This window comes from Danaus plexippus, chromosome Z (genome assembly GCF_018135715.1).
Source record: "Danaus plexippus chromosome Z, MEX_DaPlex, whole genome shotgun sequence".
Classification (NCBI taxonomy): Eukaryota; Metazoa; Arthropoda; class Insecta; order Lepidoptera; family Nymphalidae; genus Danaus; species Danaus plexippus.
The window spans coordinates 4,438,530-4,464,641 of NC_083559.1; the positions used below are offsets into that span (position 1 = coordinate 4,438,530).

Below are 26,112 nucleotides of genomic sequence, written 5' to 3' on the forward strand. Positions count from 1 at the left end.
ATTCCTTGTGTTAGAAGCTCCGGGATCTAAAAGCGCAGTATATTTAGCCCCTAAGCTAATAATATTACCTGAATGATGCTCGAGTTTGAAAATTGGATACCAGTTTTTTCCCGACGCTCTACTCCCATTACCTCTGCGTAATTGAGACAAAGCAAGTGTTAATGTGTTTTCCACTGCAGTAGACATATTCAAAAATATATATGTATGTCTAAATCACCACAGTAACTTTTGTTTGTTTGAATATTTGTATATGGATTTTTTCCTCAAATGAAAACACAATTCGTTTAAAAGAAAGGAATATCCAAATTTTTGAGAAGCATAAAATCATGCATTATTTATTCTATTTTTTGTCCAATACAAGTTTAAAATTGTTACAATTCCCACGCTGTTCTAATTGATACAATTTCTTATTGATAGTATCAAGTAAATATTTTTCTATTCTACGAATAAATGTTTATAAGTAATCGATCAAAAACTATATACAACAGGATCCCAATAAAGTGTGATTCATAAACGAAACCTTGCAAGAAATAAAAGAACTGGAAGCTACCAAACATTTATAACGTTCATTCTGAATAATTAAGAATTAATTTTAAAGACTTTTAGAAGAAGTTTCAAATTTCAAGTTTAGGCTTTGTTTAATCTAAACTTATTCACAAAGAATTACGATATTATAACAAGAATTATATTTGTTTTTTTTTCGACGTAGTCTCATTTTCGTTTAATTTATGATAATTTAAAATATGTTAAAAATACAGAAAAATTAAATGAATGTCAATGTACAATAAAAAAAGGAAATAAAATTAGTCTAGAATTTAAATACTTGTGAATTTATACACATGTGAGAGCATTAATTAAATATAGAGTTAGAATACTTACTTTGTATTGTTTTTGTTTTTCATTTTGTATTTTTAACTCTAACTAAATTATCAATAAATATAAAATAAATAAAATATCAATTCATACACAGAAGTAGTTTTTTTATATCTTAGCTCGAATCAATATGTATGTTATTTATCAATTTTGTTTGTTAATTTAGATACTAATGAATTATAAAAAAAATAAGTAATAGAATACTGAAAATTTCAATTCCATAGAAGACACAGACTAAAATTAACTATAGTAAACGTAAATGGCCCTACCGTTTAATAAAATTTTAGTCAAGTTTACAATAGACATTCAAAAAGTTGTTTATTGACTAGACCGAACCTACTTTCACAGCATACAACTGGTGTGTACAAGAAATATCTATACTAATAAGTTAGTCTGTAAACTTCCTTATAATCTGTTCATACTCCATTTTTATACACTCTAAAACAATCAACAAAATGGTCAGTAAAAAAAAGCCAGATTAAAATATGTATCTTTACATAGTATACATAATTTTTAGTCAAAAAACTATAGTGAATATTTATGAGATATATTTTTATATGAAACTTTTATTTAACCAATAATATATTTAATTATATACATATATGTAAATTTTGAAGTGGATGTTTTCCAGCGCTTGAACGAATATTTTATATACATGTTTAATTGTTTATTGTTTAGTTTGCGCGACATTGCGCAATTACTCTACATTGTTCTAAATTGGCATGTCAGTAAGGTAACAACATCAGGTAACAAAAATTAAGAATTTAATAACAGAGAATGTTTCCTGTTACTGGATTTTTTATAGTTATATTTTAAAGAGTTATACCAACTCATATTAATAAAAAATATATTCGTTAAACTAAGACTAGATAACTACAAATCTCACGTTTTATTGTGCTCCATCCGATTATTTATGATTTAGAACCGGTCTAACAAATAGTCAGTCCCAAATGACGTTGATTTTAATAATTTTATATAAAAGCTTATTAATATTCAACGTTGTTTCTAAAAAGAGATGTTATGATGCTTAGAACTTGGACCTATTTCTATGACGTCATCACAGAAATAGGTAGATAACTCTTATCTCTAGGATCCTCATTATGATCCCAAAACATGGAACATAAATTTGATCATTTTAATTAACGCTGGAGTGAGGTATCAGTGATAAATTAATAGGATATTCACGTTCGATTTTGTTTTGTTTATTTTTTTTACTAATCGCCATTATTTTTGTAAATTGAATTGAACAAGCTTCCAAATTTGAAATGCCAACATTATATTTAACATTTATTAGTGAATGATATTTTCATTATAAAATTTAGTTAAAAGCTTCGGTCGAATTACATTTGGTGGTGAACCTTTTTAATTTTAAAATATTTTAGATATTTATATAAAAAATAAATATTCATATCAATTCCGGTTCATATCTATGTAAAAGAGTAAAAAAATTACGATTTCAGGGAGCGAAATATGTTTGAACAGGTAATTCGATATTCATATCGCTAAAAATTGTAATTTTAATTTCTCTCTTAATTATCTATATAATATTTTAAACATATACATTACTATACAGTTTAAATTATGAAAAGTTACAGCATTTACTTTTGCTGTGATGCAAAGTGAACATACCGAGATATTTGTAAAGCCTCAGAAAAATACGGTTTTATACTGCGATTTGTTTCAATATGTTTGTATATATATATATATATATATATATATATATATATATATATATATATATATATATATATAGTTGTTTTTATTAAAACCAAGGGTTATGAAATTGCTTTAATGAATTAATCGTAATACAGCATATTTTCTTAATTTTTAAAGCAGCTCATGGGATTGGAAATGATTTCAGAATTAACAGAAAATTTCCAAAGGCATCACAAAAGTGACTAGCTAATTTTACGTATCAAACAGAAAATTTATAATAGTTATAGGCTAAAAATTCATTCACAATATCTGGAAGTGATTTTATTTTAAGGTGAAAAATATTTTAAGTATATAGAATTTAGTACAACGCCACATATCAAAAATCTAGTATTTAAACGTGCATACGAAATACTGAACAATGAAGACTTTTGATATCAACAGTTTCAATACTCGATACCATAACAAACTTCAAATGTTTAAAGAAGGATGAAGTGTCGATTATTTCAGTACACTTAGCCTAAAATTGCACCATTAGAATACATACTAGTACGAGATCCCGCAGCGATATCACTGCGTTCATTGCGTAGTGAGTCAAACATAAAATTTTACATACGCTTATGTGTACACACAATACACTGAAAACACTTCAGCCAGTCAAAAGAGGTCGCAAGTTTTAAATAATATTAAATTAATAAATTAATGTTGATTAATATTCCAAGAAGAATTTCGTTTATTTCTCTTATAATAAATATTTCGTCCACCCCATAACAATATATTCATACACGTATGTAAAAATGTGCGCAATGTACGTGGAGAATTTTGCTGCGGGTCGTTAGACTATACGAAGCGTTGCTCGTTTCTCATTCAGTACCTACGTTAAAACTGTTATGTGTAAAGATTTATAATTGAAAAATGTAGGCCGTACCAAATATGTTAAATGAAAGTTTCTGTAAAAAAATGTTTAAGTCCCTTTATACTTAGAATTCTCAAACAAGATAATTAAAACTCTTAGTCATTATATTTTATTTTCATTTCAATGTTTCGATTATAAATATTCTTAAAATATGAGGTACAATGTAAGGATGTATTTAGCTTATTTTATATTATAATAACAACATCCAGATACTCCATGCTAGTCTACAACTATTCAAGACTCATAAGATGATTGTTTTAAAGAAGCATTGTTTCAGTACGAACTGCTTGAAAGCTATCTTAACAATACATTTTATTTCCCCTTGTTATTATTCCCCACAGTTTTTAAACAGATGTTTTGTTTTTGCTTGTCATACAAGTATTGTCATGCGAAAACAAGTGTAAAAGAGAAAACCCTAGAACATTTCTTCTGTAAAAATGCGTAAAGTAATTTAAATTAATAAGTGATTTAAACTAATAACTATTAAATTAAAGTTTATTAATTTTTATTAACGAAATTTAGTGACTTCACCACAGACTACTGTAGACAAAAGTAGTGTCCAAAACAAGCATCTTCCCAAGAGCGTAGAGGAGAATCAAGAGTAAATCCTAGTTCATATTTGTTTAAAGTTAAACAACTCCTTAATAAAATGATCAAAACTCGGACTTGTCTAATAATTATAATCAATATTGAATTGCGACAAAAATTCCTATATTATTTGTTGTAAATATTTGTTTTATTAATTTCCATTGAAATATTAAGAAATTTTACTACGACGAGGGCAATACCTATGATATTTATATACCCAAATTGTATAAATACTATTCACGTACAGGTACAATTCACACATTTTTCAGTAAGAGAAATTCGTTGAAAATGCATTTTATTATTTGTTTACGGTCCTTTACCAAAAAATAGTTGATTAATTCAAACGGTAAGAGGATTACAAAAAAAATATTTTGCTCCATACCCACTTTATGTAATGCAATCATTGCGAATGAAATAAATATTTTACAATATTTACAATATTGGTCGCACAATAACAAGCACGATGAAAGACAATATAAAAATAACAGATACCAAATTCGACAATTAAAATTCAACAATTTTTACGACCAGAATTAGTAATTTGAAAAAATATATATTTTTAATAAGTATAATTTATTCTTGAAATTAATTATATCTAACATTGAGTTAACCTATATTTTAAAGCGCCTACGTTCAGAGTACGGTGGTAATATCGTTCAAAACAGAACAGCCAATATTAATTTCCACTCTCCTATTATTATCTGAACGGTAATACACTCTTAGCCCAGGGCGGATTCCAATTAAACATGCATTACACTAGCTCACAATCTTTTGGAATCCCCTTGTCGTTTCTTATAGACTTGAGCTATAATTTAATTAGTTTCAATTTTATTTTCTTATGTTTATTTTAATATACATTTTTATATTGATTAATTAGAAATTGTTATTTTATTCATTGGAATTTTTATATCGAACAACAAAACATGTCAAGTGTAGAAAATAATGAATATATATATGTATATAGGAGTTTGCTAAAAGCTTCTGTTGCATTTCGAGGGTTTATTATAACAGCAAAACCAATTTCATACGAGGGCGTCAAAGCAAACACAACGCTGTCTGGCGGCCTTCAGCTGAATTATATCGGACTCTCCACCCAGTCTGACTGACTGATTAACAATATTAACTGAACCCCTAATAGGATTGGTTGGACGGCTTAAAGGGTTTTACAGTGACTGCAACTATATTGCGAATACAAATATATAAAATAATTATTTTAAAAGCCCTGTTACAATTTTTAATCTCCCTGTGATTCACAAAAATGTACGTTATATAATGAAATCTAGAACCTTCACGGGTATTCATTTAAATAAAACTAATATTTTTCGGATTTACTAAGCGTATTTTATTATTTTAAAAAACTTCGAGAATTGAAAAAAAAAAACAAATGTGATCTCGTCTGTCCGTGATCACGGTTGCTGAAAAGTAACCGAAACGTCGTTATTATTAAAATAATAAAATACGCGTAGTACATCCGAAAAATATTAGTTTTAATAAAAATTTACATTATATTTACGTTTGATTATTTAAAAATATACTGGGGAATTCAATCGCTTCGTCCTATGTATTAAACAATATTCCTAATTCATTTTTTTACAGGAACAGATTTCTCTGTTGCTGGAAATAGAAATTTAAAAATATAAATATCAGGATTTGGTCGCCGTAATACTATTTTCTTAGAACAAAACATTAGAAATAAATGATTACTTATTCATAGAATTATTTTATAGCCTCATTTAAATGAAAATATAATCAAAGTATTGCACATACGTTATCAATCAGAGGGTAGGTATTGTGAAAGCAGGTGATACAATTTTATTTTCGTCATACACGTTCCAATCTTACTAAGTTTCTATGATAGATGACTTAATTTTTACTGACCATTTCTTCCCACGGTTTATAATATGTAAACGTATGTACAGATAATGTATCTGATGCTTTAATAATTTTTTTATTTTATACATTTTTATTATATGTAATCTGATTGTATTAATACACATCCACACTTGGAACATTGGGACGTCAAAAATGAGTATGGGCGCTTGATATACTCATGCTTAGATTTACTTCTAGTCGTTCCATTATAATCAATGTAAACCATTACTTAAACTTCAATTACTCTTAAATCAATTTAATAGTTATTCATTACATAGTATTATTGAATATATATCAAAGGTTTTGAAAGTCTATTTTAACAAAGAAGCTCGAATTATACTCATTGTTTAAAATTCAATTATAAATATTATATACCTGTGATTGGGCAGAAATATTAATGTACTGAAAATAAAATAAAGTAGAAATTCTCAGCAAGTTTTCGACGAAAATACGAAATTTTTAACGTGAATATATTCACAATTCTGTGAGTGGACGGATGGATTGAGGACAAAACCAAATAAATGTCGCTGTCTGTGTCTCGGTAGGCGAATTACAAAATATACCTCATACGATCCGGGATTATCGTTAGGCGGACAATTCTTTTCTACTATTACGGAAAATGCTCCTTTTAAATTTCTCGGTCGTAAAATTGATAATATAGGTCGTACTCCATCTTGAGAAGGAATAGTAGATAGCTTTTTGAACGATCTTAACAAGATCGATAACCAACCGATTATCTAATATCACGTTTGAATTGGCCTTTCCTCGTCTATGATTTTAGTAAGACCCTTCTGTCAAAACTAGATGCAAGCGTCGTAAAGGTTTTGAAGTTTTGGCTCGGGCTCGCGCTATCGGCTGATTCGTCAGCGTTATTCAAGGACCGAAATAATTTTGGGATGAATCTAAAAAGGCCATCGGAGCTCTATAAACACCTAAGAGTTTCCAAGAGACATATTCTGGGGTAATCCCAAGATGACGTTATTACATCACTCCCAAAAGACAATGATGCCCTAGAGCTAGAATCGAGACTTCAATGATAGGAGCACAAAGTAATAGAGTAGGGTTAGGATTAAGTAGAATGGCCAAAGATACAGATGTATTAAAGACCTTTATTCAGCAAGACGAGAATTCTAAATACAAGATCCATGCAATGAGCTTAGAAATGCAGAATGAGTGGCTACATATAGGAGATTTTTGCATCCCATTAGCACTAAAATGGCGTACTTTAATTCATGATTGGTCGCCAGAACTGCTAAAATTTTACCTCAATGCGTTCCAGATGACTCTCCCAGATCAAAGTAATTTAGCAAGATGGGACAAAAGTACCGAAAAAACTTGCTACATCTGCGGGGAGGCAGTTGGAACTGATAAGCATTTGCTGGTGGGATGTAGGGTACTCCTGGAAAGCGGTCAAAACTCGCGTCATCACGATAGGGTTTTAGAACTCATTGGTGAAGCGGTTAGTCTATCGGTAGCAAGAGCGCAAAAAGAAATAACCACGAACCAACGATCAATAGGTTTTGTGAGAGAAGGCACCAGGCCTACAAAATCAAACGTCAAGCCTTACTCTATTAATAAAGCGTCTTCGGATTGGACTTTAATGATGGACACGTAAGAGAAGCAATATAAGATCCCAGAGGATATTCGTGCGTCGGCCTCCAGACTGGACATATTTTTATATTCGCGAATTTAAAAGCGCGCTATACTAATAGAGCTCACGGTTCCTTGGGAGACCAACATCCCCAAAGACCATGCCATCAAGGTCAACAAGTATTACGAGCTCAGTGACGAACCCACTAAGAATATGTTCGTTGTAAATTTGTACGCGGTAGTAGTAGGAGCGAGGGTATAACAGACAAATCTCTCTACAACCTGCTAAAAGACTTAGGCCTGCCAAGAACTAACATCAGTTCATTCTTGGAACGTGAGTCGAAGGCAGCCCTAGCAGGTTCGTTTCATATTTGGTTAGGTAGAGAGAGGAGCTTGGACAGTGGAGGTGAGCGTTTAACGCGCGTTAGATAGGGGCCCCTTAAACCTACACCTGGGTCGCAAGTCCCAGGCACTGTTGAAGCTCCTCTCCCTGCAACGCGATGGACCCGGCACCCGCACGGTGAATCCATGGAATGCTGAGAGGTTTCGTCTCATATGTACCTAGTTGTATTTATGATGATCACACTGTCAAGAAAAAACTCAATAACTTCAAGCTTATGAATAAAAATTACTTATATACATATTTGTATACGAAATTAATAATAAGTTATGGTTGACTTAGATGACGACGGAATCGCGGTCTAAATCCACTATTCAATATAACACTTGTAATACACATAAGTGTTTAACGTTATTCTATAGCTTAAAATTAATTAATTTTGAAGGGCGTGATCGACGTTTTAACTCATGCATATCATGAGAGTTGTATTTTTTTAGTTTATTATATTTAAATACAAGCCCGTACATATGTAGAACTTCTCAAATTTTGAAACTGTATTAAATTTCCGAATGTATGATTTCTGACCTATCAACGAGTATAGTATATTTTATAGCTTACAACATTTAACACTATAATATCCAGTGTTAATTTATTTCGTGGCAATGACCTTGATTTCTAGATTTTGTGGCATTAGAGATATTTTCTGTTAGTTACAAATGGGAGGATTAATTTCCGTTAAAAAAGCTAAAGTTAAATTTAATATAGTGAGGTAAAATATTGATATATTCATATTTAGTGCTTTATTACTAATACTGTTCGTTTCAAAATTGGTTAATAGAGAGAGGAGCTTGGACGGTGGACGAGAGTGTTTTACGCGCGTTAGATAAACCTACACCTAGGTCGCAAGTCCCAGCCACTTTTAAAGCTTCTCTCCTCGCAATGCGATAGATCCGACATCAAAATCGGCACCGTATCCATGAAATGCTGAGAAGTTTTCGTCTCATTAACAATCTTCTTGACATGTTCAACGTTAATTAAAATTTGATTAATTTCATTGACTATTATGTTACATCGCTATTGTATGTGGTATATTCATTTAATTATTAGTTAATGTATGGAATAAATAATTACTTCACAATAGAAAAAAAAATATTATTCAATAAATAATATTGATAAAAATAATTATGAATTGTAATAATAAATATTATATATAGGTTATCATCAAGAGCTTTCTTTTAGATTAGATTTGACTAAGTGATTGGAGCTGTCGTTGTTTTGATAGAGCTTTTGTTACCGGTTTTTCTGGCCTTGTACTGGAGCGCATCGGTCATTTAAGTCACTTCACATATATAAGAGAGATTTTGTAAGTTACCACACACTCTCAAGTTTGTCGCAGAGGACTTCGCGGCCAGCGTGTCTATTATGTATACTATTTGGGTGCGTAACTTTTATTTATTTAGCTTGAATCTAGCTTCAGTATAATTCTGGTCATACATTTTCATCCTACTGTCCTTTATTCTATATTTAACAAATTTGTCCTATTTCTAAATTACCCTTTTATTATTATAACAATTCCGTTAGGAAATTGGATGGTATTTTATATCTGCTTTTGCGATTTTTTTAAAACTACCATAATAATTTTAAAAGAAGTGGCAACATTTAACATTCATTGTATGCGTAATTTTTAAAATTTGTTTCAATTTGATGATGGTAACAATGATGATAACGGTTCGTATATATTTTAAAGAAAACAACTAACTCAAAATAAATAAAATGTTCAAAAGTTCAAGTTCTAAAGTATAATTATCCGGTTTCATTTACATTATCGACGTATCTTTTCAAGGCAGTCATTACGCCATAAATATGTGACTTGTGTTTTGTATGACCGTTTTATTTATTTCCAATAAAAGATTTTTTATGAATATTTTTTTTTATATAATTAAGGACATCATTAAAATTATTAAATTTTAATATGACCGTAGATGCGTATATCTTGGATTTTTGTTTTATCATTAAGGCAACTCATACACGTTAATTTTAAAAGCAAACACCAGTATGTACATATATCGTTAATGAATTTTTAACAACATTCTTCTTTAATTCCGTATTTAAGTTTTTGACAGTAGCCTCAGCTTAAGATACACATTGTAGTGATTTGGATCATAACCCTATTAGCAGAGCCATTTGTACTTAGTGACTCATTTCATTCAATCTTTGAAAGCGAATAATAATAAAATAAAAATATATATATTTGTTTAAATCACTTTTTTCAATGATTAATTAGTTTTGAAATAGTTATATCGTAACTACGAACAGTAAAGTTACCTTCACGCTAAGCAAATAAAGCAGGCAATGAAATATTTCTCTGGCTCGGTGTTTTCCTATTTGGATATGAACTTTTTGGAATATATGTACATATACCCATGTCCGCGTAACATCTCTCTATGTTTATAAGTTACAAATAAATATTAACTTCTTTAATAATAGATAACTGTATATAACTACTCTAAGGCAATTCTATTGTTAACAAAACAGCATTTGTTTTTTTACTAAAATTATCATATAATGTTTGAAAATTCACTAAATATTTTGAACTGCAAATCGTTACTCGAGCCATAATGTAGCTCATGAAATCTGAAATGTTAAGGTCTTTTGCCATTCGGAAAAATATTTGTCATTGATTAATAAGCCTCAATACAGCTACTAAGCTTTGGAAAATACTTAAATCACATATAATCAATTTCACCTAAAATAAAATGAAGAATACATTAACATTTTCTGTTAATCAGTTCGACATCGTATCACTATGGTATAGATAGTTCCTTAACTGTATAATTTTGGCATTTTTTACGGTCATATCAAAGATATTTGAAATAATTAAAACGTCCATTTCCAAATAAAGATATTGACGAACAAAATGCAGACGGATACGGTCGATCGTAAATAAAAAAAGCAAAGTGCTAGTTACAATATTTACGTGCACCAAACATTTGTGAAATAGATATTTTATAACATTTAATTATCAAAGGTCGTTTATATAAATTCAGTAAAATATTGTTCTTTTTTTCATATCTTGTTGATTAATGACATCAGAGTTAGATAATTTTAGATCGTTTTATATACACGTACATTTATTTGGGTTAGTTTTCTACGATGAAACGAATTTAAAAATAGAAAGATGGATTAAAATTAATGTGTCGAATAGGATATCTGTATTGATAGTATTCGTATGATAGATATGATAGATATGCAAGCGAACTTTTTTAGACAAAACGACTAATACATAGCCAACTAAATGTCAAGTTTAAATAAAATGGACATAATACTGTAAATATCCTTAAATGGAACCTCGAGATGAAACCTTCTACATATTGTCTATGGAAATATTTAAGAATTTTAATTTAGAATACTATTAATTAGCTTATTAATTAATTATATAATGACACTAAGTTTCTTGTATTGTAATTTATTTACAACTCAATAGACCGGATATCGTGAAAATAAATTTATTTGTCAATTAAAAAGCAAAGATTTTTTTAAATTTATATTTAAATATACCTTTGAACTTTAAAATTAAATTCCTTTCTCTCTTTTTTTACTGAAAATAAATACAGAAATATTCTTGATTCTTTTTATGTTTTGGGAATTTAAACATCAATAATAAATTAAGACAATGAGATGAATTGTTACATTTGTTGTAATTAGGAATTTATTTGCATTATAATTTTCAATGTAATACGCGGTTTGAAAACCTCACAAGTGAAGTTAGACAAAATTTCAATTATTTTTGGAAGACCAATTTTAACTTTATTATGTTTTGTTTCCTTTTTCATTTTAATTTACTAAATTCTATATATTTTTAATTGTTTTTTTTTTTCTAAAATAATAATATCATTAACCACATAGAAAATTTATAATTATTATCAGATAATTTATAACACATCATTATAAAATATTACATAATCAAAAACATATTTGTCGCAACTAAATTATGAAATACAGAAGATGATATAATTCAAGGTACTCCTCGTCTTCAAGAACAAGTTCGTATCTTAGATGAAGCATTCCTAACAAATTTTATTTAAATTAAACAAACATGTACAAAGCTATTGACATCTGTAAAACTATAAATATCAAGGCGATAAGATGACCTAAGATTTTAAATGAGCAATAACATTTAACCGGTTATATGACCTTATAGTGAAAACCCAATTTATATTATTGATTCATACAGATTTTATGTAATCTTCTGTATACGTGTGATGTAGTTCAATGATCTTATTTCAAAGTCAGGGTCTTGCTTGCGTAATAGTTTAAAGCTCCGTTTCTGGTTAGTTGTTAAGCAATAACTTTTACCTCTCGGCAACGTTACAATATGTTCAGATACATTTTATAAATGGTAAAGATTAACGTATCTAACCGTTTATATAAAATGGATTAAATTACTATTTATGTTTAATTACAATATGACGTATATTGAATCAAATCTATTTTTTTTTTAATGGAACTTTTTTATTACAGTAATATAGTCAGGTAGCATGATTATTTATATCATAAAAATGAAACATCTAAAAACAAAACTTATAATTAAGAAGCCTATTATTAAAAGTTCGTTGATTTGTTTTTTTATAATTTAACCGCTTCGATTATTGTGTTTATAAAAGTATTCATAGTGGATTTTAATTTTTTCACTAGAAGCTTTAATTGTCAGCCGTGAGCAGAAAAGAAAATCTGTTGTTATTAAACTTAAATATTAAAAAAAAAAGGTTTCTATTAAATTTTTTTGAATTATTATAAATTGTTCGACCCTGTCCTAAATCGTATCCGCCAGTCATATAGGGTCATTGATTTGTTCAAAAGTGAAACTCGTATATTAGTCACACGTTGTTGAGAGGCATAATTATATTTAAGTGGATTATATTGTTATCATTTCAGTACACTTTCTTTAAATCAGAAATTGATAAACAAAATATATTATTTCGTAATTACACATTTTGAGGTGTGTAATTGCATTGTACATTTTGGTAACTAAAATCAATAAAGACCTTAATTTAAAAAAATCGTTATCGTGTTTATATATAAAGTTATTTGGTTAGAAAATAATATTGGAAATTATAAACATACAACGTCAGCTTCAAGACGGTTTTTTTAAGGTTATTTTATTAATAATTGTTACAGTTTGTTGAGGACGAAAGTATTAATTTTGGTTTTTATTACTTACAGGTGTTAACGCTCGCCTTTGGCGTAGCTGTAGCAGACGTCAGTCTAGGATACCAATACAAAAAACCAGCAACAGTTTATGGATTACCTTCTAACTTTGGAAGCCACCAGCATAATTACAATGCAGCTTACTCTGGATCCAGTTCAGGCTCTGGGCACAACAATAATGTACCTTCAAATGGCCACTACCAAGGAATAAACTCGATTGGCTCTTCTAGTTTTAACTCTGCTTCTAATTACAATACACATGGCATAGGTGCAGGATCAGCTTCTAGTTCTAAATACAACGCTATCGGAAATTCAGGTGCCGGAACAAACTCCGCCTCCAATTATAACGTAATTGGAACTTTAGAAAATGGTTCAAGCTCAGGATCTAATTACGACATAATTGGTACTACCATCGGAAGTAGTTTGGGTTCTGAATCTAGTTACAATCTACACGGCAATTCTAATTCCGAACCAAACTCCAAATATTACGGATCAACTGCTAACCACAATAACCAAGATTATAGTCATTCTAATTTTGCCTCTTCTTCAAACACAGGGGCTAATCAAAACGTTTACGGTACATCGAGCGGAGTATCTGGATCGAATTATAATAATCATGGTTCCGGAAGCGGATCCAATTATAACATCTTAGGTAACCAAGGATTTAACCAAGGTTCAAATTCAGCCCACAATGCCGGTTATCAAACAACCTACCACAGTGACGATACCAGTGGCTTAGATAATATTGGTAACTACTATCAGAGTGCTAGTGCTGCAAACCAATTCATTTCTTCAAATCAATATCAATCCTCTGCAGTTCACAACTACCAAGATCACTACACTCAAATACAAAGACAACCAGCACAAATATTTAAGCATTTTTACGTACATGCTGCACCAGAAGACCCTGAGCCACCAAAGCCACGTCAACCTATTGTACTGCCGCCACCACAGAAACACTACAAGGTTATCTTTATTAAAGCTCCTTCACAACAGCCTGCAGCACCACAGATTATTCCCGTTCCACAACAAAATGAAGAAAAAACTATTGTTTACGTATTGGTTAAAAAACCTGAAGACGCCAAGAACATCGTTTTGCCGAAGTTTGAACAGAAACCGCCCGCTAAACCTGAAGTATTTTTCATTAAATATAACAACAAACAAGATTCTCAAAGTTTAATCGATAACATTGTCAATGATTACAACAAAGGAGGAGTTTCAGCTTCGTTTTCTGGTGCCGGTGTATCAGGTCCAGGAATTAAAGCGCAGAACACTTACACGACCTCTTTAAATGGTGGAATCAATCAAGAATCTGAAAAAGTATCTTCTGGTTCCCTAGATTCAATTTCGAATATTAAACCTTATGTTCAATCTGAAAACTCATACGTAGCAGGCAGTTCTTCTTTAAGTAATGGAAACAGTCAAGTCTCGGGAGGGTCCGCTTCAGGCAGCTATGAATCAAATTTTGGAAGTAAACCAAGTAGTTCTTTTGGATCTACATCTAAATTCGTATCTACTCTGAGCAACAAGTTTGGTTCCGGATCTTCTTCATCAGCTTCTGGTTCATCCCCTAGTAGTGTCTTCTCAAACAGCGGTCTAGATAAATACTCTTCTAAGCCTATCTCTTCCCTTGGATCAAGTACTACAAACAAAAATTCGGGTATAAGTTATTCAACTTCATCAGGGGAAACAAACATCAAACCCTCATCAGGATTAGGAATAGTTGGTTCCTCTAATTCTGGAAATAATCTTTCGCATGGTTCTGTTTTAGGCTCTGGTAGTCATGACTCAAGTACAAACAGCTTTTCTTCTGGTGCAAACCACTTCGACGCATTCTCTAATAGGTTTGGATCAGGTAGCAGCCAAGCAGCAGGTTCAACTGCCCCCTCAAGCGTTGCAAGTACCTCATCTCCTGTGTCAAATTTGGGTGTAAATACAGCATTAAATTCAGGTGCCAGTAGCTTTGGCTACAGTTCCTCCAACATTGCAAACAGTCAATCTCATAGCTCCAATCTTGGTTCTGGAAGTAACCATGTTAACTCCGGTGCTAGTAGTTTTGGAACAGCTAATAGTTATGCTGCTAGCTCAACGGTTTCGCCTAGCGCAGTAAGCACTTTGTATCCTTCTTCAAACTTTGGTGTTAATTCAGGTAGTCTAGGTTCCAATGTTGGGTCAGCTTCCAGTGGTTTTGGTTCCAGTTTCAGCACAAGCTCTAGTAGCTACGGATCAGGTAACAATTATGCAAGCAGCACAACTGTTGCACCTGGTATTGCAAACACATATTCTCCTGTTTCAATCTTAGATACAAACACAGGTTTGAATTCCGCATCCAATGGTTTTGGCTACGGTTCTTCTAAGATTGAAAATAGTCCGTCCCAAGGTTCCAACGTAGGCTATAATAAATTTGGCTCAGGCTCTAACAATCTCAGCTTTGGTTCTAGTAGCCAAGGATTAGGAAGTAGTTATGCTGCTGGTTCAACAGTTTCTCCTAGTACAGTAAGCACTTTATCCCCTACTTCTAGTTTTGGAACAAATTTAGCTAGTTTGGGTTCCACCGTTGGGTCAGGCTCTAGCAGCGCCGCTTCTAGTTCAAGTCAACTTGGCTCCAGCTCCAGCAGCTTTGCTTCAAGTAGTACTTTCTCACCTGTTTCTAACGTTAATACAAACTCTGGTATTTTTGGGTCAAGTGCGGTAGGTTCAGGTCCGTCCAATTTTGGATCTCGCCCTAATAAGTTTAACTATAACAAAGATGTCTCATCTTCTGGTATAAACTACGAAACTAGCATTTTATCGACAAGTCAAGGCGTCCCACACGAAACATACGGACCACCAAAATTCAAAGTATTTTAGATAAGCATCTATTTTAAATAAATCCATAATATTTTATCACGAAATAATTGTATTGAAATAAATATATTTCATTAAAATAAATATACATTTTTTTCTTTAACGTCCTGACACTCATAATTTTTTATTTTTTTATTATGTAGAACATATAGAACAGTATATAGTTATTATTATTGAGACTTAAATCAGAAATAAAATATAATGTAATATGCCCAAATTTTTGAGAGTGTCACCCTCACAACAAAAACGTATCCTAAATTAACAAATCACAATTGATTTTTAAAATAAAATGTCAGGGTAAATTGTGAATTATCGTTTTAGATAATCGTATAGTATTTAAAAAACAGTCAGATACAATTAATTGTTAAATCGAATGTAAACAAATTTACCCATGACATCACAAACTTCGCATCAAACAGAATTCGATCATGTTCATAAGAGGGATGACGTTATAATTTCAAATGCCGACATTGGCACAACGGAGCTGCTTGTACGCACGAGCTACGCCGTCCCTTATTATTTAGTATCGGAACAAAACTATTAGTTGATTGCATTTGAAGTTGGCATATTATTGGTATTTTAATGTTCTGCTGAACCGCATAGCATTCCGACGTTATCTTGATTTATCGAGTACGCTGCCGGTGGAATTGTAAGCCAGAATATCGAATTCCGAGTGTTTAATTTAACGGTAATGCGTCGAATATGATAGAATTGCTTGATATGCATTGTTTATGAATGAAATGATTCTATTTTGAGGCGGTGGCGCGTGATGTTTTAATGTTGATGTGAGATTATTAGTAGTTATTCACGGATGCACTTTCCTCGAGATCGCGTGGAATGCGCAAGCGGCGCCGGCGCCAAGTACGTAAAGGTTTATCCATACTGACCACTACTCTTAAAAAAGTATTTATTTATTACCTATAACATCCTCACTACCAACTTTTTGCAAAAAAAGGTGTTACTTTATATAAAAATATTTTTTATCTTATTTACAGTGACACTGAATAATAATTTTGAATATCCAGAAATGATATTAATCCAATCGTCTGTAATTAGATCTAGCGCTCCGTGACAGTTGAACATGCACTACGTTGTTACGAAGATTAACGAAGCAGAATAAGTGCCTATAATCTGATTGAATAGGTACAGCAACACCAACATGTATTAATTACTTTACATTCAAATATATTTCCTTTTTGGGCTTCTTCTTAACTTATTTAATATTGTTTAATTTTTTTTTTTACTTTTTATTGTTCCATTTTTAAATACAAAAAAATATTATATTCTGATTGGCTTAGAGTACACTTAGAAAAATATTATATCATCTCATACAGAATAATTTATTTCAATGACATTTATCATCTTTTGTCCCTCCCCAAAATTTTTAGTTTTATTTTAGTTCCAGAGTCTTATTTAAACTTAATGTTATACAAAGTATATGTAATCACCTCGCATTAATGAAAATAGAAAAGTATATTTGTATTTTATGCATCAATATTCTTATAAAAACAATGTGGGGTAATCTTTTCGGCTAGTTTTTCTTTATCATTGTAAAGAAAAACGTTAAACAACTCCCATGACATAAATGTTCTTTTACAATCCTTTTAAATCATAGTTGGGTATTATCTAACCAACATACTATATGTATATATTAAATTGAATTTCATTTTAAAATATGATTGGGTCTTATCTTTTATTGCACTTTTCTGAATCATAAAAAATATAAGTTTTGTGGCAATTGCGTAAGATGATAATTTTGTTTGTATGTATGTGTTTATTGTGTTCCAATATTTTAAGCTTTAATTTAAATATTATTGTTCGTTTTGTATGCGAAGGTTGTATTTATAAACCTAATGGATGTTGCATTGGAACGATTCTTTCACCAAGATATATCATATCTACTAATTACTGTGCTACTATGTGTCAATTCACTGAAATAAATAACAAAATGTATAAAATAAAGCAGTATCATATATACCCTAACGCTAAGACTTATACTATGGGATACTCTTTTATTGGAATAAATACTATCGCTCTTGTGGAGGTGGATTTTACTGAAAATAAATATATTACTTTTATAAAATTATCGTCAGTGGATATCCCGAAGCTAACTGGCTCGCCGGCTCTTATACCAGTACTTGATGGAAACAAAAAATTTAGAATCGCTGAAATAAAAACTTGTAACCAAGATTCATCTTATTTAGACCCCAACTACATCTGCGCTGGTGAAAAGGATTTTGAAGACTGCTTTATTCGCGAAGGAACTCCTTTAATTTCAAATGATATTCTTATTGGTATAATGGGTGTTCAAGATTTTAGAAGCTGTCAATATTCTGAAAGAATTTTTATTGCAGTCCAACCGATAAGTTATTGGATTAAATACATTTTAGATAGTCCATTACACATTAAAAGAAAACGTGAATTATTCACATCGAATTATCGACGTAAATTTTTACGAAAAGTTAAAACTAGTATTAATATCAATTCTGAAAAACCTACAAAAACTATGACAAGAACGAAGCAATTTTCTGTCTCTGGTAAAACATCAAAATCAAAAATAAATAGAAATAGCTATAAAACTAATATAGTAGCAAAGAAAAAAAATGCAATGAAACAAGAGAACCGAAAAAGTAATGTTAGAAGCAAAACAAAGAATAAAAGGGTTGACACAAAAAAAAATATTAAAAAAAGTGCAAATAAAAAGAAAATTGTGAAGAAAAGAGTTCTGGCGTTCAATAAAAAAATACCAAAACAAAATATTAAACGTATGAGGAAGAGGAAAGACTGTACAAGACCCAAAAGTATAGACAATAATTTCGCAAAAAAAATAAAAATAACTAAAAAACAAAATAAGAAGAGTGTTAAGAAAAATAGATCCACCTCACGAAATATACAAAATTCTAAGAAGACTTACTTCAATATAAAACGTACATCAAAAAGATTTACGTCAAAACCTAAAACTAGTCATTTAAATTTAAGATTACAGACGCCGACACAAAAAAATAACAGGATTAAGACAACGACAGTGCCAACGGTGAAGGTATACGATGTGAGTTTAAAACGAACGTCTATAAAAGCACTAGCAGTGACTGGAGTAAATAAGAAACCCAAAAATGGTACAACCCATACAACAACTTCTACGATTAGTATCACTGAGGTGGGCCAAAAAACGAAACCAACCAATGCAATGGATTGGTTTAAAAACGTTCTCAAGAATATGTCAAATAAATCAAGCACGGTCTTGATCTTGACCCCTGCTAAAATACAAACTAAATTTATTGATCTCACATAATACTTTTTTTTTTATAATGAGCTACAGTTTAAAAACAAACATCATACAGAAGTTATAATTGCTTTAAGAAGGATAGGGAAATGAAGAAAATCTCGAGATTTTTATTAGAATAATATTGTTATTAGTAATATAAGTAATTTTCACTCTTCGAGTTATTGGAAATCCTACTACTATCTTAAAGTATTGTCGTCTATAACATTTACCAGACGTAGAACATTATCAAGAAAAAAATTATAATTTCAAAATAGTATCATATGTATAAATAATTACCTTTACATTTTATATGAATGTAGTTATTATTGTTGTAATAACATTCATTGTTTTTTCAGTAACACAGTATTTTTGATAACTTTCATCATAGCCAATGCAGATGGTCATATATGTTTATCTACTTTACATTTATTTTCCATTGATTTCGTACCGATAAACCAAAACCGCCATATATATTATTATAAATAGATCTTACCATATAATTATAGTTATATTTAAAAAACAATGAAAAAAATGAAGAAGAAAGTATTTTTTTTAACGCTTCAAACTCGCAATAAATTAACACGACTTTAGTACAGTTTGCTATTATATCAACTTTGTTTTATAATTCCATAACCAATAGTCATCCAACGATTTACTAAAAAAATATATTATTATTATTATTTAAAATGAGTCATATTAAAACTAATATAAAAAGTATTAAAAGAAAATTAAAGGTTTGCCTTCTTACCTTTAGGTACATACATATCTTAATCACAAATAAATTTTCAATGTGAACAGGAATATTTATAAAATGTAATGTCAGCACTTAGTTGCATTCGTTTAGGCATATGTTGCATTTTAAATAAATATTGTAAAGAACCCATACAGAATGTATTCCGGGCAATAAATTTTCAAGGAACTGTCCGTCGGCCATAAGTGACAAAAAATAAGACCTTAAACGAAAACATAAAATATCAATAAAAATGGTTGTCACGTAGCAAAAAGTCGTCCCTTAATTGTAAAATATTCTTTGTTTAAAGTTATTAGGTGCAAATAACACTCTTACAAAAAGATATTGATCGTTATATTTTAGAAATTCAATGAAAAATGTAACAAGACTGTCAAAAAAATTTACGTTTAAATGAATTTAATTTATTTTCAACTAATTTCAAAATATATCACATTCAGATATGTATAAGAGCTTTCTGAAAATGTTAAAGTTGGGTAATATATATATCGGATTTTATTACAAATTCATTATTTTAAAGACAGGACGCCAGCCTCGCTGACGTCTCTAATGTCACTTGTTTCAGAAAGTTCCAGATATTTTAGAATGAAACTTCAATTCTTCTAAATGTTCTTGTATTTCTCGAAGGTTCTTCATAATCACATTCTTTATGATCCGCACTCGCTGAACTCTACAGTCCCTTGTCGTTCGTCCAGACGTCATATTTAAACCAGAATTCAAACATAGTTCTATTCTCTTTGATTTCGTTTTACTTTTAACAATAGTAACGACGACCAATAAGTTGTTATAATAATTGATGCCAGTTATTTCCATGTTGCATCCGTCATTGAAGCTGCTTGCGCCGATATATACTATAATATTAAAATTTATGTATATATATATAGATTAACAAAAACTCTTCAATTCTCTCCTTAAAAGAAAAACAAAATAGTAGTATTTTTTTAAATTGATAATAATTAATAATAGTATCTAATATTTTAATTAAGAGGGAATTAAATTATTGATACAACAATTTCTACTACAATATTTTAATGGTAAGTTTATCCGAACACTTTAACTGAAAACTAGAACGTCAAAAACCAATATAGCTCCAATGACCCAACTATAAGCACGAGTCAATACAATTTGGTGTACTTAGTATTTTCAAATAACAAATAAACTGGTTCCTCGTATTATTGTATATTTCTTGACATATTTAGTTCATTTTATCACTAACACTCCCTTTGTAATAATATCTATCCTTCCAAACATTAAAAACAAAGCCGCTATGTACATAACAGGAAAAACAATCTTAAAAAAACTTTTTGAATGTGCATAAAATAAAGTCGTGTTTTGAAAATAATTTTATATTCCAATCTCAGAAATAATAATTACATTGTAGATATGTTTATTTAAATGAATCTACATATTAAGAATTTGATTATATATGTAAATTAGTATTTTTTACATTTTAAGCATACGGTTCAATTGCTATGCAATATGTACCATTCATAGAAATCTTAAGATCTATTTAGTATTTTCTACATTGGTAGAAATATTGAATTATAATTATTCTGCAGCAGTTGGAGCAGAAAAATGTTGCAAATTCTAATTTTGATTACATATTATATCTCGATTGATTAGCCTTCAGTTCGATAATCAATAACATGAAAACCATTCATTTTGCGCAGAGAGAAAGAGTTGGAAACTTGCGCAGTTTTCAAAAACATACATTCTGTTGCGACGCCATTCGTGCTAGCGTCGCTTTCATTTAACTGAGTTTAAGTAAGTTTTTTTTTTAATTGTAAAGGCTCCATGAATGTATCTCCTTTTTAAAAATAAGAAATTTATGCTACCCAAACCAACGATGTTACATAATCATATATTTTGAAGTAAAAAAGTACAATATGAATCCAAAATTCTTGGAATCCAAAACTGTATTACCCGTCGAAAAAATAATTTTTGCCTTTAGCAATCTGTCATAAATGATTAAACATTATTGACTGCTAACGCAGTTTTGACTTGTTTGTTACGAAATATATAAAACTGTTCAAGTTATTTGAAATAGTATCTTATTTTCATTCTCGTGTTATTAACAATAACCTAAAATTAAAATTTAAAGTCAGAAAATCTAGCAATGTTCTACAAATCAAATACTAGGTATAGTATGTTAAATTAAAAGTAAGTGGTAACAGAAGGAAGTTATTAAAAGTATTGAATTACACGTATAATCCCAATATAACAATGACCACAGTCCAAAGTGGTACACACAATTTTAAAGTAGTTTTGTTAGGAGAAGGCTGCGTCGGAAAAACATCTTTATTACTGCGATATATTGAAGACAAATATAATGACAAACATCTTACGACGCTCCAAGTAAGTGAAACCTAGGATAATTTAATTAAATATAATTCTCAGGTGGTTTCATTATACACTGCCGAAACTTTTAAAATTTAAGAAATAAAGAAACCTTCACTGCATTGTTAATACGAAATATTTCTTAATAAAAATGTTGCACAACTTCGTGGACACCAATTACCAAATGACACGATTGTAATTGCTTGTTTTGTGAATATTCATTTTAAATCATCGAAAATAAAATATCTATAATTACATATACAAATATTTTTTGTAATTTAAAATAAGAATGTTCCAATTAAAAAGTATCGTAGAAATTTACATAAATCCTCCATATGAATATTTTATTATTGAATTGACAATTGCTATATACATAAAATATATAAATAAATTTTATATGCCTCAAAACCTGCTTTATAAGTTATTTGTGAAGTTATCATTGTTAATTAAAAACAAAAAAAAACCACTATTTAAAAAATTTAGGCTTGCGATTTTTTTTTATTTTTTTTAATCAACATTAATTATGATATTGCTAAGTAAAGATGTAAGTCAACGCAATGCAATAGTATTAGCTGCGTAGTTGTCTGTTATTGCTGTGACTAGTACATAGCTAATCTAATTTCACTTATATGTTTCTTTAAACCTAGTGGACTTATGTTGATTATTTAAGAATGCTGCCTTTCGTTTAGGCAACCTTTCTCAACAAGAAATTGAACATAAATGGAAAACGCATAAACCTCTCTATTTGGGACACAGCCGGACAGGAGAAATTTCATGCCCTTGGACCAATTTACTATCGGAACTCGAATGGCGCCATACTTGTTTATGATATAACTGACGAGGATTCTTTTGGAAAAGTAATATTAAAAAAATTTAATTAAATCAAATAAATATATTGTATATATTCCTCACACTATTGTTAATTCTAATGATATTATATAAAGCAAATAACTTACAAATTCTGACTAATGCATAAAGTTTTTCAATTAAAATCGCTATATTGAATAAAAGAAACTCGATATGCTTGTAGGTAAAGAATTGGGTTAAGGAGTTAAGAAAGATGCTCGGCTCCGACATTGTGTTGGTAATTGCAGGCAATAAAATTGATTTGGAGCAGGACAGGACTGTGCCGTTGGAGGAAGCTGAGAGGTAAAGTTGTTACTTCAAATTATATATGATTGCTAAGTCACAAGAACAATAAGTTACAGAAAATTTAATATTTGTTTGATGACATAAATGTGATCATCGACAGCTGTTTCAATTAACCACTTAAATTTTGTAAAAGCATACACAAATATGAAAATCATAATAATAATTGAAATCTTTTAACAATATGTTATTATAATATCATTAATATTACACTATTTTTATTATATTTCAATAAATCCAGTACTCCTTTGATTACTAACACACTTATGTTAAACTATATCTTTACACAGCCGTAAATTTTTTTGCTATAATATAAACTAAATTATTGTTGTAAAAATTAAAAATTTACTCAACTTTATGTAAGAGTAAAAGATACCTATAGAAAAATACACACTCGCATTTATAACATTGACAGAATGAAAGTAATTCTACTTTGATGTTACAGTTATGCGGTAATGGTAGGTGCGAGGCATTTTAATACATCAGCTAAAATGAATCAAGGTGTTGAGGAGTTATTCCTTGAACTGACGAGGGAGATGACGGAAAGATTTGAACAAAATTCTCAAGCCGATGTGTCAAGGACGTCCAGGGTTCTGGTTGTCGAAGATGAAGCCCCACAGCAGTCTTCTTGCTGCTCAGGAATTAGGAACTAAAATACTATATTGATAAAAGCATTGTCTAAGTCAAACTTTAGTCTCCTGGGGCTCGAATAACTTCAAAATATGTAAACCATTTTGAGCCCGTCTCATATCTGGTCTGATTACTTTATCATTTTATACATGTGCAAATAAGTGATATCATTTAATCACAACTAGCAAAATTTATATAGAACTTAGGCTAATTCTATATTTATATATTGTATTCATCAGACTATTCATGAGAATATTTGTTATAATTATTAATATTTTATTAGTATCTATCGCTAGAATGTATCACAATGATTTTGAATTATATTAATTACTTATATATATATATGATAAAGTAATCTATTTTTAAATATTTCAAATAACTTTTAATGTCTAACAAAGGGCTGTTATTTTGACTGAAGCGTTGTTTTAACATAGTTTGATCTATAAAATCTATTGTTTTGTTTTTTATTGAGATTGTTTCTATTATTGGGAATCTAAAATATTATGAATTGTAAATGTATTGTACAAGAATTCAGGAGTGTTTTGTAATGATAAGGTCATACTGTCATATTAAACAAACTTCATTACATAACTTTTTAATTTGTCACAAAAAAGTTTTATATTATGATAAATGAAAAATTCGTTACAGGATATAGTCACTATTTTCAATATTCTCCTATTTACATTGCATGGAGGCAGACTTGAATGGAAATGGTATGGAAAAATTTGTCCTTGAAATTGATTAGACATGCATTTTACGTAAACCATTGCTATACTGTATTTATTAAAAGCGATAGCTAAAAATTTAAGTATTACATTCCTTGAATTATATAATTTAACATATAAGTATATTCTTTCGTCTATAATAAATATTAAAAAAACCTATTGTAAGGTGTTTCATGAACAAGATTTTTCTTATTCCTTAAAATTTTAACTGTCAAGTAATGCCAGTGACATTGTTTCATATATTCTACATGTTCAAAGGCGTGACTGAACTTTTGTTTATTTCGTCAATATATCTTGCAACTGTGCCTACAATAAATTAAAATTTTTCGATTGGTTAAAAAAATATATGTGTTCATGTAAATTATGAAGTTTTTAATGAATGTGTACGTATATTTACCATTTCCTTACTGTAACTGTAATATATATCACTTGGCTTTATAAAAAATTAATACAGAATCTAATTGTTTATTAGTAATATTGATAGAAATTCTTGTAGTAATATACATTTGATATGAACAAAACCTTATTTATATTTACTGTATTATTATAAATATGTTATTTGAGAACTGCTTAAAATAAATATGACATTTAAGTTTTTGTTCTCTATGAATTACGATTATACTATTCTCTGAAAGATTAAATTAGTTCACGAATTTAAAACACTTGAATTATTGGCCTCGTTTATTGTTAAAATTTTGAATAAATGCACTTGTTTCATATAATGTCCTCTGAATTGTTTATGGTTTCTTTCCTTTAATCGCAATTAAATTTATTTTAATGTGAATGAAACTTCTACACAAGTTACTAAATAAAACCACAACGATTAACCTTATTTCGTAAAAATTTGACTCAAACAATCTCAATCAATAATATGTAAGATAAACTTAAAAATATTTTTAACATGCAATGTACCGGTAACAATTTTTTTAATAATTATGTGATGTTTAATGTTACCTTATACCACCTACACAGATTACGTAATAACCAATAAGCAATAAAATTGGTCCGCCCTTGACGCACCTATACATATATTCATATATATTTTTTACTGGATAAGTGTGAATATATTAGTATAATGCAAAAGACATCAATATAATTATAATTTAAACAGTGTAAAACTGAAATCGGTTTTTTTATAACTAACAAGTGACAACGTACCTGTCAAAGTAGAATAATTCAATTCCGTGTTATAAATAGTTATCATAATCAAATAACTATTTAAAAATACTTGTGCAACAAAGTTAACTAAAAATATAATACAACTTAAGCTGAAATAAGAAATAAAATGAAATCTTATATATTATACGAGGAAGTAGGATGCGGTTTTGTTGTTTGAAAAAAATATGAAGTATAGATTAATGTTGAGATAAA

The 26,112-nt window shown here is 29.6% G+C and overlaps 3 protein-coding genes across 3 annotated transcripts; all 3 read left to right on the top strand.

Moving 5' to 3' along the window:
• The first annotated feature begins 9,147 nt into the window (after positions 1–9,147).
• On the top strand, positions 9,148–15,971 carry LOC116777924 (autotransporter adhesin BpaC-like). The gene is made up of 2 exons (XM_032671729.2): positions 9,148–9,269; positions 13,056–15,971. The coding sequence occupies exons 1-2, from the start codon at positions 9,255–9,257 to the stop codon at positions 15,888–15,890; spliced, it is 2,850 nt and encodes a 949-aa protein (XP_032527620.2). The 5' UTR covers positions 9,148–9,254; the 3' UTR covers positions 15,891–15,971.
• A 148-nt stretch (positions 15,972–16,119) lies between these two features.
• Positions 16,120–20,014, top strand: LOC116777633 (uncharacterized). Its single transcript, XM_061526390.1, has 2 exons — positions 16,120–16,748; positions 16,883–20,014. Exon 2 carries the CDS (start codon positions 17,635–17,637, stop codon positions 19,177–19,179), a length of 1,545 nt encoding a protein of 514 aa, XP_061382374.1. The 5' UTR covers positions 16,120–16,748; positions 16,883–17,634; the 3' UTR covers positions 19,180–20,014.
• Positions 20,015–21,875: 1,861 nt separating this feature from the next.
• Positions 21,876–25,467, top strand: LOC116777764 (ras-related protein Rab-21-like). Its single transcript, XM_032671472.2, has 4 exons — positions 21,876–22,255; positions 22,927–23,094; positions 23,268–23,386; positions 23,832–25,467. The coding sequence occupies exons 1-4, from the start codon at positions 22,124–22,126 to the stop codon at positions 24,037–24,039; spliced, it is 627 nt and encodes a 208-aa protein (XP_032527363.1). The 5' UTR covers positions 21,876–22,123; the 3' UTR covers positions 24,040–25,467.
• The last annotated feature ends 645 nt before the right edge of the window (positions 25,468–26,112 follow it).